The sequence below is a fragment of the Taurulus bubalis genome (genome assembly GCF_910589615.1).
Source record: "Taurulus bubalis genome assembly, chromosome: 4".
NCBI classification, from domain to species: domain Eukaryota; kingdom Metazoa; phylum Chordata; class Actinopteri; order Perciformes; family Cottidae; genus Taurulus; species Taurulus bubalis.
The window spans coordinates 27,762,342-27,777,595 of NC_136592.1; the positions used below are offsets into that span (position 1 = coordinate 27,762,342).

At 41.1% G+C, this 15,254-nt stretch overlaps 1 protein-coding gene across 1 annotated transcript in view; it reads left to right on the forward strand.

The window, feature by feature from the left end:
* The window catches only part of luzp2 (leucine zipper protein 2), a gene marked incomplete at both ends in the record, with an annotated part of 146,715 nt that overhangs the window by 118,367 nt on the left and 13,094 nt on the right, over positions 1 to 15,254 (forward strand). Inside the window, 3 exons of the mRNA XM_079216500.1 lie at positions 4,410 to 4,472; positions 10,332 to 10,406; positions 11,159 to 11,317. Of these exons, the coding sequence (XP_079072626.1) occupies positions 4,410 to 4,472; positions 10,332 to 10,406; positions 11,159 to 11,317 (297 nt within the window). The remainder of the gene's footprint in view (positions 1 to 4,409; positions 4,473 to 10,331; positions 10,407 to 11,158; positions 11,318 to 15,254) is intronic.

Sequence of the window (15,254 nt, forward strand, 5' to 3'; positions counted from 1 at the left end):
AATTGCATACAGGCGATAGGTCCAATTCTAATATATGAATCTCAGATGTTATCGTGTTTCTGAGCTATTTTCCTTATTTTTCAACATTGTACAGGCAGATAAATCGACTTGTTGCTCACTGCATTATTTATGTTAACAGTAAACCTATCGGAGATGATAAGATTAGGTGTGGGAACGATGCGTTACCACATTTGGGTCGCTGTGTCGGCCCTTGTCCTTTTATGTCTCTTGCAGTTTGCATCAATTATTCATGTGTTCTTTATCATTTCATCTGCTGTCCAAACAGGAAGCAGCAAAGAGATGACATATAAGTCACGTCATTCGTAATATGATGCAAAAATACACAGTATGAATGTTGTATTTTGTCGACTTTGATAATGTGTCAAACACTGTTCGTAGCTATACCTACAAAAAGTAATGCACTGTAATTTCAAATCAAATTGAATGTAAGGCTTCAATACTCGTTATTGAAACCCAAAGGTTGAATTATATGTCACATAACTTCAGCACTGTAGCAACGCAACTTCCAAAAAGTCATTTTAACCCAAGACATTGACTTTTTTTCACATGACAACAGTTCTAAAATAGCACCTACGACTCTTTTCCTAAATCAATCCAAGTATTGTTGTTTGCTAAACCTAATTAATTTGTTTTTATATATATAACAAAGACTGCATTATTGTACCGAGCAGATTTAACAAATGCTGGCCATTCATCAGAGAAAGCGCACAAATAAATTAGGAAAAACCTTTTCGTGAGATATCACACAAATCATCGTGTGAGGGACATGATGCGCCCTGAAATACAACAAGTCATGAGCACAGGGCAGTTCCCTTAAATAGGAAAAATGTATTACTACTCTCTACGTCATTCACTATCCATATCCAATAAATGAGATTACTCTGACTGAAATGATTGAAATAAACTACACCCTCTGGTGTCACGTCGCCTGTCTCTCGCGAGGAAGGATTTTACCGTGCACTGAGTTACGGTACAGACGGCACACACACAACCAGAGCTGTTCTTTGCCCAAAAATAAACAATGTTTGTCAGAAACAATGCAAGTCAATTGCTAGTTGTCGACCCTGACATGAAGCGTTGACAGCGTCGACAAAGGATGAATAGAAACATTAGAAAGGCCTCAGTGCTCTGACGACTTATGGAGACATATTCATATCACAGTTGTGACGGTTTCTCATCTACCTGCGAAATTTCGCTTCGTGACAAAACCGAACTCTGCCTGTCTCGGCTTGATTATCTTTTTTTATCATCTCTATGTTTCCAATTCAAGATGCGCTCAGACAGTGTGTCATATATACTGTAGGCTATCTGAACTTGGATAATAAGAAACGCTTAGAGCCTGTACTGCCATACGTTAGAGGATCTGCAGAACTGGATGGGGGCGGCTTCAGCTTTAAGATGAAAATAAGCATGTAGCTGTGTTATTTGGAGAAGCGGAAATGTGGTAATATAAGGGGGAAGAAATGAAGTAAAGATGTATTGATTTTGATTTTTCGCTGCTTTCAGATTAAAAACATTGATTTCCATTATTTAACAATGGCTAAGGATATTCATGCTGTCCTTGTGCCTCAGTCTCTGGACCCGTCCACCATCAATAGACGGACAGAATTAGCGCCTAGCTGGTTAACACAGTGCCGCATTTAGCAGCTAAAGAGACAGATATTTTTTCTTAGGCGCTAAAAGAAGAATGAATATTGGACTTTTTTGAAAGGTCGACACAAACATGACTGCAATTGAATGCTAATGTATGTCTGCTGAATGTGTGAATAATCCACTGGTTGCCAACTTTCAGCCACTAAATGGACCAAAGATGAATCCAAGAAAGTTGTGCATAATATATATATAAATATATATATATATATATATATATATATATAAAAATATATATATAAATATAAATATATATATATATATATATATATATATATATATATATAATATGACATGGCGGCACAACACTGTGAGTTAGCAGAGTTTAAGTCCAGAAGAACTGACACTAAACAAGAGTGAATAAATCCCCAAAACATCCTCCCTGATATATTATAATCTCAAAAGACTAAATCCCCACAGAATGTGGCTTCCTCTCTGCTTGCACACACATGGACACGTCTGTCCTTGGGATAGACTGCAGGAATTTGACAGTTTTTTTTTTCATCACTCTCACAAGGACGATGACTCACAACGATGCATCGCTTGAATATTTTTGTAAAAGTTATGGAAAGCTGTTAACCCATAAGCTACCGAGCTTATGAAATACCGTGTTGCTGTATTTGGTTTTGCTTGCAACTGTTTGCAATGCAGGATTCGAACCATCGGGAACAACAAGGCGGAGATGCTGCTGTGATTCTCTTGGGCCAAGGAGACGGCTCACATGATTTATTCGGAGTAAATAATAGAGCAACGCTTTGGAAAGTATGACAGCTCAGCACATTTAGAGATTCAGATATTTGCATTTAGCAGTCAACACTCTGCAGCGTGCGGTTCTGTAGCCTTTTTAATATGACTCATCCCATTCCCAGGGAATATCTCCAAAAGCTCCACTTAACCGAACAAATAAAATTAATTCGTTAGCATCTCATGTTACGACCCGGGCCACGGAAAAACTTAACTTAACGATTGCAAATCCAATATATGGCTCGCCCTCTGTGAGCTGGGAGTTTGAAAGTTAGCTCTGTGTTTATTTACAATTTATTTCATGAGGGGCCCCGGGATGCAATTTTTGAATCCAGTTACACATGACATGAGATGGGTGTCTTGGGACATGGAAGCACCCTGGGAAGAGGAATAACAAGATAAAGGCTCATAAAATTGAGGAAAAAAAGGCGCAGGTGCCTTGTCAAGTACACAAAACCCTTTGAAGTGAGTTTGTCCCTCAGCGTCGTGCTTCTTGTGCGTTGGTGAAAGATTAGACCTAGATGTCACATTTGTACTGCCTGTGTCAAGGAAGTACAGAGATAGATAGGAAGGAAGCGTGGGAGGTTTATAGAGATAGACAGTGGACTAGAAAGAGAGAGATAGACGGCAGATCGATAAAAAGAGATGGATAAGACAGATATGGTGGGTAGTAAAAAAGAGATACGAGTCATGTTTCCTTCCAAATGTAGTGCAAATTTTAGGCGAGTTTCCAGGAAATGCACTCTCTTCTTCTGTCGGCTGTCATTTAACCATTACAGCAGATGAGGGAGCTAATCCTTACCTCTTTGTTTGTGATTCCTTCGTTGTTGTCTCGTTGGTGAAGCTGAAGCTTTTCTTCTGTTTATAAAGAATCTACAATTGAGGGATTGTCTCCACACAGCTCTCAACATGGCGACCCTAACAGCGCAAACAACAACAGTGCTGACAGAGCAATGTTTGAACCGGAACCGGAGGGAACCAAAATCAATAAAGTATTCTGATTGCAACATTGCACATTTAGTTTTTTGTAATCAATACACCGACTATTTGACCAAAACCAAGCAGGACATTTTTGGGGTGATTTCTGGGACTTTTGGGGGAAAGTTTCCACTTTTATGTTTGTTCATGCACAAAATTAAAGCATGGATAGAAAGTCACCTACACCTAGATACAGACGAGGATATATAGAGATGTATGTATATATATATTGGGGGAAAAACAACCTTTACAGTAAATAGGCTGTAAATAGGTTTCATATAAAAGGTCCATTAAACCCTCATAATGACTGAAATATAATGCACTGGCGATCAATATTTCCCTTTAAAAATTTAAATTTACTGAGGTTCAAATGGAGTCAAGGCCATTTTATTTGCATACCAAATTAATCACACGTATCGTCCTGCATGGTTTCACATTAATAAACTATAAAAAATCTCTCCTCACCAAAGACACATAGAAGCTCCCTGAGCTGCTGCAGAGTCCTGTGGAGGCTCACGGTGTTCATGCTCTATGGACGGCTGTGTATCAAGCCATCGAGGAGACAGCACTCTGTGCTCCATGTGCCCAGTGATGTGGAGCGGCAGAGTGAATGTCAGGCAAAGCTGGTCACTGTGTCTGTTTCGGGGGGGGCGCGTCAGTAAGGATCTGCTCTGTGTGTGTGTGTGTCTGTTGCTTACCGTTGGCGGGCGAGAGAGCCCGTCGTAGCCAAGGAAGGCGCACGTGATGGTGGCAGTAATGTGTGTAGTGGGAGTGGGAATACAGGTTTAGATAGTGGGCAAGAAGCCCGTGCGTGACTGCATCATTGTGTGGACTATACAGTTCAGTGAAGGGGAGATTTGATATTTTCTTCCTCTCAGTAGAGCCTTCCTTTAAGCCAGAGCTTTGCCCAGGGAACACTCACAAAGGCTGCAGCTGGCAGAATCCTGCTACGTGATCTAAAACCAATTTCGCTATTTGAATAAGCTAACACTTATTTTCTTATCTTCCCCTTGCAGTCGAAAAAAATCCAGGCTCAACTGAAAGAACTGCGGTACGGGAAAAAGGATTTAATTTTTAAGGTAAGTTCAAACTGAAGGAGGGGCGGGGGACTGTCTTTACAGTAGCTCCGGACCAGGGGTAAACGGGTACTTCAGACCACCTTGAAAAGTATGATCCCATCACAGGAGGTACTCCAATTATTTCAGTCCGCAATTACAAAGTCCCTCCCAGTCAGCGGTGTGACAAGCCAATTGGCCAGCGATTAATCCACACACCGCCATCCTGTCTGCTGATTCCCTTTCAATGAGATCCATGTAAAGCCGAAATAAGACGTACGCGGTGGATGAAGCTTATACAGATTTATGCCTTAGATCATGAAATGGAATCTAAAAGACACAAATACAGATGGCATCGCTACATTCCAAAGAGCACCGTGCATTATGGTGGTAGGAATACGATAAGACCCACAGCGAGGTTACTCCCCTTGGAAAGATGTTCTGAGATGGCTGAAAATGTTTTATTTTGATGTGATTGATACCCGTAGTGTCCAACCAACGCATTCTCACAAAAACAACTTGTCCAGTTTGTTCAGAGCTCATAAACGTCAAACTATATGATACTCTTTTCAAAATAAACTTTTGTGTTTGCAGAAAGTTAGGTTCAGGCCACAAACCCAACGAGTTAGGTTTAGGAAAAGAGAGTGGTTGACGTGAACTTGACATTTGTTTTATCCGTCCACCATCTTGCTCTTTGTACTACGTAGGTTGCTTTGGAGTTAGTTGACCAAGCAGCGGTATTTTTACAGTTGGTAGCGATGCCTTGTTGGTCCTGCAAATATTGGGAGGGTCTTTGTTTGCCTCTGACATCTGATTGTCAAACTTTTGGAGGTTTACTTGCAAAGGTCTCAAATTACTACCGCTCAAGTTTTTTTAATGGGGCATCAGAAATGTGTCTCCCCCTCATCAAACTTCCTTTGTAAGTACCCGCACATACTCCACTGCCCCTTGAATTGCGACGAGGTAATATTTATTAGCATTTACTGGAACATTGACTGACCTTTTCGGGCCTTGTTTGCAGCGTTAAAATATGGGTTGACATTTCTGCCACGAACAATGTCATTTCTTAAATGTATGTTTTGATCCTTTAAACCCATCATTTCCTAAATTTGTGTCAGCCATAAATTAATGAATGGGAATCGGTCCTCACGGACTGAATGTTATGCTTCCAGCCCAACGTCTGAACACACTGTCCCTGGATGTCCTGCTACTTTTCTATTTCTAGCCCTTGAATGATGGATGCATGGACTTGTTTGTTCGGTGTCAGCGCTCGTAAATCGTTGTCTCTAAATTGCATCAGTCACCCACACAACACAACCTTATTGCTCAATGTCCCCAAACATTTCATGTGGACCGTCAGAACATTATGTTCCGTGGTGATTTGCAGGTGCAGATGGATTAGGCTCATTGTATCGTACTCTCTGTTTTAAAACCAGCCATCTTTGGGAGATGACAGTCTGCTTTTTTTCCCCCCTTGATGGAAAGGTCAGATGGAAATGAATCATGCATCTCTGACCCCACTGAGCCTTCTTGTAAGTCCTGAAAAACTCATATGTATTCCGCATATGCTGTGATCAAAATCCCGGAGGGGGGACGAGGGAGAAAGTGGAGAAGAGTCACTCCAGATCTGGAAATGTCATCAGTTTCTCATGGGGGGGATGTCAGTTAAGGCACCTTGACCGGAAAGCAGTCAAATTGATTGTGACGGCTGTTGTACCGCATCAAACTGCATTTTGCAGCATGTTGTCGAAGTACAACAAAGACAGAACAATCTCACAAGACGAAATAAAGAAACGTAAAAAAAATATATAATTATTTTATCTTGGGAACAATTCAGTCTTTCTTAAAACTGACAGGTACAGCCATAAAAGACAAACCTGTGAAACTATTAAAAAAAGAAAGAAAAGGGTACTGTTTTGACAAGATGCAATAATGCAGAGTCACCAGCCTGTTCTCATTGCCATTTGTTCTCATTGTTGTCAAATACCAACGCTTTGTCGCGCCCTACTGCGTCTGATCCCAACACACAAGGCGCTCTTTAGTGTCCAACGCGACAGGCTTTTAAAATACAATTTATACCCACATAAGGCCTTATTATATCTCATAGAACGTGCTGTGGGAGTGTGATTATATAGTTTAAGACCACAAAAAAAAACACACGCATGGTCAAACAAACAAGGGATTTTCAACCTGGAGACCATTGTTCGAAATTATTATAGATAAAATATTCCAAATGATTTCAAAGTTACGTGTTTACCCAACCATGATGTCTTTCCTAAACCTAAACCTCACTAAGAGATTGTGTTGCCTAAACTCAAGCAAGTGTTCTTGTTTGAATTCACAACATTTACCACTGTGTTTACTGCGACCTCCTAGTTTGACGTGCTGGGCGGCCCAGTGCAATATAAAGTGACGTCGAGGGTCCCGGCCAGGTGTCCGTGTGAGACGAGTCGGGAGGGGAACGTTTCAGGATTCACAACATGAAGACATGCACCGACAGTACCTGAGAAAGGAGCTATACTGTTGTCAATGTTGTCTTCAGGGGCTCATTTGCATGAATAGTCCTTCTGATTTGGAGGACAACTTAAAAAAGAGACCCAACTCCGTGATTCCAAACTCTGCAGTCCCTGCACATGACTGTAAACACTACACACAGGCAGGTTCCCCTTCACTTGCTCAGCCAAAACATTAAAAACTTCAGAGAAACTAACGCTGCCATCCGCCGCGTTTTCCCCTATGAGACCGAATTTTTTTTGGCAGTCGCATTCAAGCTCTCACATTTTCTTCACTTCCTTGGTCCACTTTTAAATTTACCCCTAAAGCTGTTTCTCCTCCAACTTAGAAAAATAATTGAAAAAATAACAGAAAAGAAAAGAAAATTGACGGTGTAATGTAGCTGCATGCCTCGTCTAGCAGAGTGGCTAGTACCGTACTGACCCCACACCTCTATAATGGATTCAGCACAAAAGTACGGAGCATTAGACTTGGAGGCACTAGCCCTGAAAGTCAGCATTTCTGGGTCAATGGCCATGCGCCCGCAGTTCTCATAGCACTACCCGCTGATGATGCTCTGTGTAATGGACGGTAATGGCTCACAACTATAATGCTGCGCATCCGCGTGCGTGCACACGCAAACACAAAGTCTTGAGAACCTTTAGAGGAAGAGCAGGCTACTTGTTTTCCCTGTGCTTGTGAGCAGCCTAGACTCATTATTATTCATTACTCTACACTTTCTTAAAGCCATCCATTCTCACTTCCAGTGTGTCGAATACGACAGCTCGGTCGGTGCCTCCTCCGCGTCTTGACACCGACGCCCGGAGGCACTGTTTAGTGTCTGTATGCGATGCACCGGGCTCGCAACAAACTCCAATTTAAAAAACACACCCGCACATCCTTATTACACGCTCAGAGCAATTGCCGTAGTATATAGTGTGAGGGCCGGAGAAGCGGTGGATGGGTCGGCTCGAAGTGCTGCATTTTGTATCAGTAGTATCGTCGGCATCACCATGATCCGTCTTTCTTTGTACCTTACCAACCAGTTTTCCCACATTTTGAAATTGACAAGCAGCAAGCAGTGTTAGGTATTGCCACATTACGAGCACATTTAGTTTAACTAATCCTATCATAACAGAGTAATGAACTAGTAACTAGTAAAAAAAAACTAACCTTTTAATAAGCCGTGAATTTGATCAGATTTTTGCAACAGACGTTTCTACCTCAGGAAATATTCTGCATCGTCTCCACGTCTTTGCTGAACTCTGTTGTACTAAGTAGGCAGCGGGGCCTTCGTTTTCACCAACTGCATGCAACCAATTACAGACTAATAGGCATCATAACCTCATAATATATTGTCTGCCAACGCACTCTTATTCAAACTCTCCACATAATGACGCTTGGTCAAGACCCCTTGACTAAGTACGTAAAAATGTAAACCTAACGCAACATGTATGCAAAATAACGTAACTCCAAAGTAACTCAACTATATTTTGAGTCAGTCTCTTGGTTGAAAGTCCCTCCTGCCCTTTGTGGAAGGTTTCAGTCCTAATACTAGGTCATTGCAGGAGCATTTACTCTGAGTGTCTTTTTAATGTGGCGGATGGATTTACATTGTCGTTACTCGTAAAGGGTGCCTAGTGCGTTGAAGTCAAGTGTCAAGATGCATGCCGGTACATTGGTATTTGATGCCTTGGGAATGAGGGCAGGCTTCCACTGCCAGTACTGTAATAGCAAATATCAAATAATATGTTGCAAGTCCCTTTGAAATTGGACTGTTTTTGTTTTTTTGCAAGTAACCTTCAGGATCCCATTATCCTGAAAATAATCCAAACATGTATCAGTGAATACTTACGGCTTCATTTGCCATTTGCCACAATGAGATCATATGCAATCCTTTGTGTTGATGATTAAAGTACTGTTCCCCAAAACTTGTATTACCTTTGGATCCCCTCTCGAGCACATAGCCCGACAGCTACAAATGACTTTCTGTCCTGAGCTCCCTGCAAAATGGATTTAAAAAAAAAAATCTTCTGAGAGAAAGATTTGATTTCTTTGCCTTCTTTCAAAACCCATCGTGGTGAATGTTTCCCTGTCCTTGACTGTTACTGCATGACTCGCCGATCCTGGAGAACTTAAACATCCTTTCCGCTGCCCCATTGAGTGGTAGAAGTGACAGACGTGTTCATCATTTAAAATGACCACTTTGCTGACAGAAATCTGGATGAAATGAGATGAATGGAAAACATGCCACGAGTTCCCACAAAGCTCCCTGAGGAACCCCAGAAGTCTTTCAAACTCTACAGGAAACATCAATCAGTCTCTCCCCCATGTCGGAAATTCCGAAACACTTTTTTTCCCCTGAGAAGATTGTGGATGCTGTTTGTTGGGATATCTGACCTTGGGTGGTTCAGAGTGTTAGCTCATGCAGAGGCCAGTAAAAGACACCTAACAAAAGTGCATGGTTCAAAGACTGCATGCAAATTAGTATTATTATAATACAAGTTTGTTTGACGCTGTCCAGAGCCCAGACCCACAATGCCTTTTAAACATACTTAGAATCTGCGTATAGCACTGCATGATCATAAGGCTTTATTCAAACCACATTCTGAAACATTTTTATAAGGTCAATTTTCATAATACTTGGATTAATAGGTATACATTAATAGCTATGTCACAGTATAATGCATTATGTGCACACTGCAATGTATTATTACTGCTTACAATGTGGTTAGAAATCATTAGCAATTCAAGTTAGTGAAGTATAATAAATATTAAATATGTTTTTTTTTCTTGCATACACTTTTAATTGTATTCTTTTCACTGAACGTTACACAAACAATAACCACTCAGAGTAACATGTAATCCTCGTTATACTGCATTACAACAGTGATTATAATAATACAATATAATAATATAATAGAACTATGTAAATTGTAATACACTATGTTCCTGAAAACGGCGACTAAAAAAGCTTATTTGAGGGGTTTTGCACAGTTTAAACTATTTTTACAATGTTCTGCTCATTAGGGGCCTTGATGGTTCTAGAGTGCACTTAAAAAACTGAACGTGTCTTCTGTGAATAAAATGAATAGATGTTTTCCTTATACTCGCATACTTTTCAGTGTTCCTTGAAAATATACCATAAATAGTATTGGACAAAACACTTCAGTGCTATTTTCATAGTAATAATGTGTCCATGCAATCTCGTTGCCCTCCCATTGAAAGACACGGGGGATTCATTGAGTGCTTAAGGCATACCGTGGACATGGGGTAGAGTGCTCAGTCCTTTGCGCTGTAGGTCTGAGTTGTTGAGGCGGTGGAGATGGAGACATGCTTTGTGTGCCCAGAACAAACAGAGCTGCTTCAAAAAGTCCCGTCTTCCTACAGGGGCAGCAGCTAATGGACCTGGAGAACAAGCTAACTGTTGCCAAGGAAGAGCTGGAGAAGACTGCACTGGATAAGGTGAGTAACTATAAGTATGATGCTTATGTCATATTTCTTTATTTTAGGTTGTATACTTGACGAACTAATGTTATCGCTCTCATCTGACCCATTTAAACTCTGCAATGTCTATGACTTCATTTAAAACATGTTAAAAAAATCAGTTTTAATCAGTTATAAGTTGAGTTTAAAGATGGAAAATACATGAGAATAAAGGTATATTCATGGGAACTGATCTCATTACGGAGGATGTGTTTTCAAAACGCTCCGCTTCGACAGGTTGAAAGCATGTAACACCTATATTTCATGAGGTATAATGCTATTTGTACACATGCTTATTGACACACTGTCGCTGGAGGCAAGTTAGAGGAATTAAAAAAATGCATGTGGAGAAAAGTGCTGCCTAGTAAAACAGGTAGTTCTGGTGCTCAGCTCAGGAGTACTGTGGTAAAAAAAAATGATTTAACCAATCATTCTGTCCATTATTATTATTGATTGAAAGTAAATGATCTTTTGAGCATTACTTTTCTTTATTGCTCCGGTGAGTTCCGCTTCATGTCTCGCCTAACGACGCCTGCTAGCTGCACTGAAGTCACTTTAAAGCATGGCCAATGGCCGCAACGCTTAAGCCAATTTCTCATGTGGACGGATGTGGGGAAGATTGTCCGGAGGGATTCAGGAATCTGCTTGTCTGTGTGTGTGTGTGTGTGTGTGTGTGTGTGTGTGTGTGTGTGTGTGTGTGTGTGTGTGTGTGTGTCTTTGTTTGGGGACAGGAGTCGCAGCTGAAGGCGCTGAAGGACACAGTTCACATCTGCTTCTCAGCCGTCCTGCACAACCAGCCCGGCAGCAGTCACAGATTCCCCACCCACTTGTTCAGATACTCATCGCTCATCAACAGCTCCAGAGTCACCTTTCAGCAGCCACATGCCAAGGTAACTCAGTATTCCACTCGCTTCCATCCGATTGAATGTGCATCAAGGAGACTGTAAGAACACGGGCCTTTTTCTAATATTTAACGAATCGATCGAGCGATAGCGCTCAGCCCGCCACGTCTGCAGATGAGGTCCTGCTGTCCTTGAAGCCCCAGTCTCACTGTGAGGCGTCTGCAACGATGTACAGAGATAAGCGTCTACACTTAAGAAATGTGTTTATATTGATAAGCATGAAGAAATGGGACTTTTAAATACATAATAATTATGATATAGGTAATAATGTGTTGTGTCTAACATCTCTACAATTCTGCTTTTTCTTTCATGAAATGGTTCAAAATGCACATTTATTCATGTTCAAAAAGTACCTTTCTATTTCTTGTAACCTCGCACATATTTCAAAGAGCTTTAGTAAATACATCAATCAATGTGGGATTCTTTATTTTACTATCTTGTCATTTTTTCCTCGGCAGCACATTTTTACGAACATTTCTAAACATCATCATCATCTTTTGTTGTCATTTTACCATGACGTGCAATGGTGAGAACAAGTCACGATGCTATGGAATTCAGAGCACATCTATTGCCTCCACACAGCTCTCAAAATGGCGACGGTGGAGACGATGGCTAGATGCTAACGGGGCAAACAGCGCAGAGTGAAAACGGTGAAAACAAAATAAACATAGCTGACAGTGTTTTTCAAAAAAGAAAAGTACTCACCTGACTTTACTGCGTGTGCAATATATATATATATATATATATATATATATATATATATATATATATATATATTTTGAGAGTAAGTGGTTTAGTCTATGAGATGTATTATTGGTTGAACACATTAAAACTAAATCTCAAATTAAATTTCAAACGCTACTGCTACAATTACAGATGAACTAGCAACGCCGTTATCCAACAATGTAATAATGCCAGCAGTGAACATTTACTGTGGCTGCAATCAAAAAAAGTCACACGCTTTTGTGCTATGGGTGCGTGCCATTGTAGTAATCACGGTTGATTGCGAGGACGGAACGTTTAATTATTTCCAAGACAGCTTTATTTACCGAGGCCTTGAATAAACAAATGCTGGCATGAAGGCAAAATGAATTTCCACATCCCCTTGATATCAGCTAAAAGATGATCAATGGGGCTTTTTTTTTTTTTTTTGGACTTGTCTGAGCTGGGGGAAAGCACAGGTGCAATCACTGGCGTTAACGATGGCTCTATTCCGTTTAAGCGCGGGCCATGTCAGAGAGCCAGCATGTAAAATAGTAACGCCGTGGAACAGGTGGAGCTAAGTGGAGTCTAGCCCTCATCAATCTTATTAATTACACCTGTGGTGTTCTGCAATGAAAAGGTGTTGCCTTTGCCTCACAGAATCTGGTTGTCAGTGACCGCAGTTTAAACTTAAGCTGTTTAAGCTACAACATCGAAATTTAGTTTTTTGTTTAAGTTCAAATGGAAAGGCGAGGTGGATTTGCCTCTGTAATGGTGGAGCATAATTTTCCTTCTGACTTTCCAGATAAGATGAAGCGGGCTGCTGCCGTTTTTTTCCCGCTCCTCTCCTCGTAAACACCTTCCAATTGAAATTCCTTTCACACCGTGACTCCCAGCTCGGTGACATCATGGAATACAGCTCAGTGCCAAAATATCCACCTCACCACACATCAGAGCGCACATAATGTACTGTCTGCGATGAGAATTTAAGTGTCAGGCGATTATTACCTCCTTTTTGAAGTGACTATTTGTCAATCTGATGCACCGAGTATCACTCTCCAGAGAGGAATATAGCCCGGGAAATAATTACTACCAAATATAGCAGTTGTGCAAACACAATTCTTGAGGTTGTTCAGAATAATAACATGTCTGACTCGAGCCGCGGTCCAAGTCATTCATACCATTTTTTTTATTTTTTTTTATTTCTTGAAGCTGCTTTTGGAGGTAAAGCCCAATTACTTTCAGGGCATTATGGGAGTTCTGGTATGTTGGATTTAAAATCTGCTCTCTGTGAAATGATTAACTCAATCTGACACAGGCTTTGTTTGGAGCCTCTCAAAGTCAAGGTCACAGTAGACTCAGCTAAGGGCTCAGGATTTAATCCCTTTTAAGAGTAAAAAAAATAAAAAAAAGGTGACTGGAAGAAGGATTCCTTGTAAAAACAAAAAATATAGTGTAAATCAGTGTAGATATTGCTTCTTGTTTTGCTCGAAATTTTAGATGTCAAGTGTCGAGATTTTACTCAGTCAAACGAAATGTGACTTTAAAAGAGCAGAACTGAAATGCCTGCAGAAGGAACGCATCACTTTTTATTTTCCTGAAAATAAACCTTGAGAGAAACTCCAAACAGGACGATCCCGTCTTAATAAAACTTTATTTTTCCCGTTATCTTCCCTTCATTACTGTGAGCCCAATCAATTCAAGCACACATAGGGGGGAAATAATCATCGCTCAAAAGAAAAGACAAGTGAAGGAACATCTTAGTGTGGGTTGATATATGTATTTTTTTTTATGCTAATGAGAATTTATACTTTCCACTTCATTAGCATACAAACTCCGCTCGTGAGCCGCCGCTAGCTCCATTATCTCCCGTTGACGGGCTCTCTAATGAATCCGAGTACGCCCTCGCTGTAAAGATCACTGGGGGGCTCCATCTGTCCATGCCCGAGCATGCGGAGGTGGGTCAAATCTCATTTAAATCACTGCCAAGTTTATCTCAAATTAAGTAGTTTCAAAAGAAAGAAAACGGCACACAATAATAGCGCTCGCTGTGCATGAAGGAGCCAAACGGCCCGCAGCTGTGGAGTTAGGTAACCGATGCGCTGACGAGGGAGGCAAACGTCAAGAACGTGGCTCTTTGATGACCACGTGGCGTTCCTCATTATGCTTATTAACAACAGAACGGAAGCACCCAGCAGTGTTATTATTGCGTCCTTTATCCTGGTATCCGTGGCTTTACCCATTCAGTGAGCGAGGCAGGTTATTTCTGAAAAATGCACGACTAATCATATGCTAATTATCTTTGGATCGGCGGCGGCGGGTGGGGGGGAAGTAACAATGCTCCAAAGCTTTTAGGGATAAGGAGGAAGTATTTATCTACTAACTGCATGATAAAACATTGGAGTTTCACGAGCACACTCGGACTGAAAATCCGCCGTTGTGTTTTTGAAAGCCAAAGTGGGTGAGAAGGATGTTTGTTCAAGCACTCACTGACACCACTTTGAGCTCCACGCTCACAGTTTGAGTTCAACATAATGGGCCTTAAGCTCTGGTAGAAGCCACAGATAAGACTCTCCCAGACCTTGCCCCCCACCCCCACCCCACACACACACACACACACACACACACACACACACACACACTCTTCTTGCTGGTGAAAGATTCATTAGTGTGAGAATGCAGAGATCAGCAGTATTGGAGTGGAAGTTGCTTCATATTTAACAGGCTCGGGGACGGAGCCAGGTCTTGTGGTCCGACAGCGTGCAATTTTCATCAAAGTAATGGGAGATGATGTCTCAGACGCTCGGAGAGGAACCAGGCCTTCCATTGCCCCGCTCTCAGCACTTACTATTTACTTTTATGATTGTTTTCCTGTCTATATAAATGGATGGCATATTCATCTCTGCCACGCAAGACGGGTGGTTGACACTGCAACAAAAATACAAATAATAATGTCTTTTAAAGATATTCATCAGCTGAATTTGGATGGTGGGATAACATTTTGCACCATCTTACAAAGACAAGGACGCTCACGAAGAAGTGCACTAAAAGGAACATTTAAGTGGAGCATTTATCCTCGAACTGCATGATAAAACATTTGAGTTTCAGGAGCACACTTGGACTGAAATGGGCTAAGTGTTTTTAAGAACCAACAGTGGGTGAAAGGGATGTTTGTCCAAGCACTCACTGACACCACTTTGAGCTCCGCACTCGTAGTTTGAGT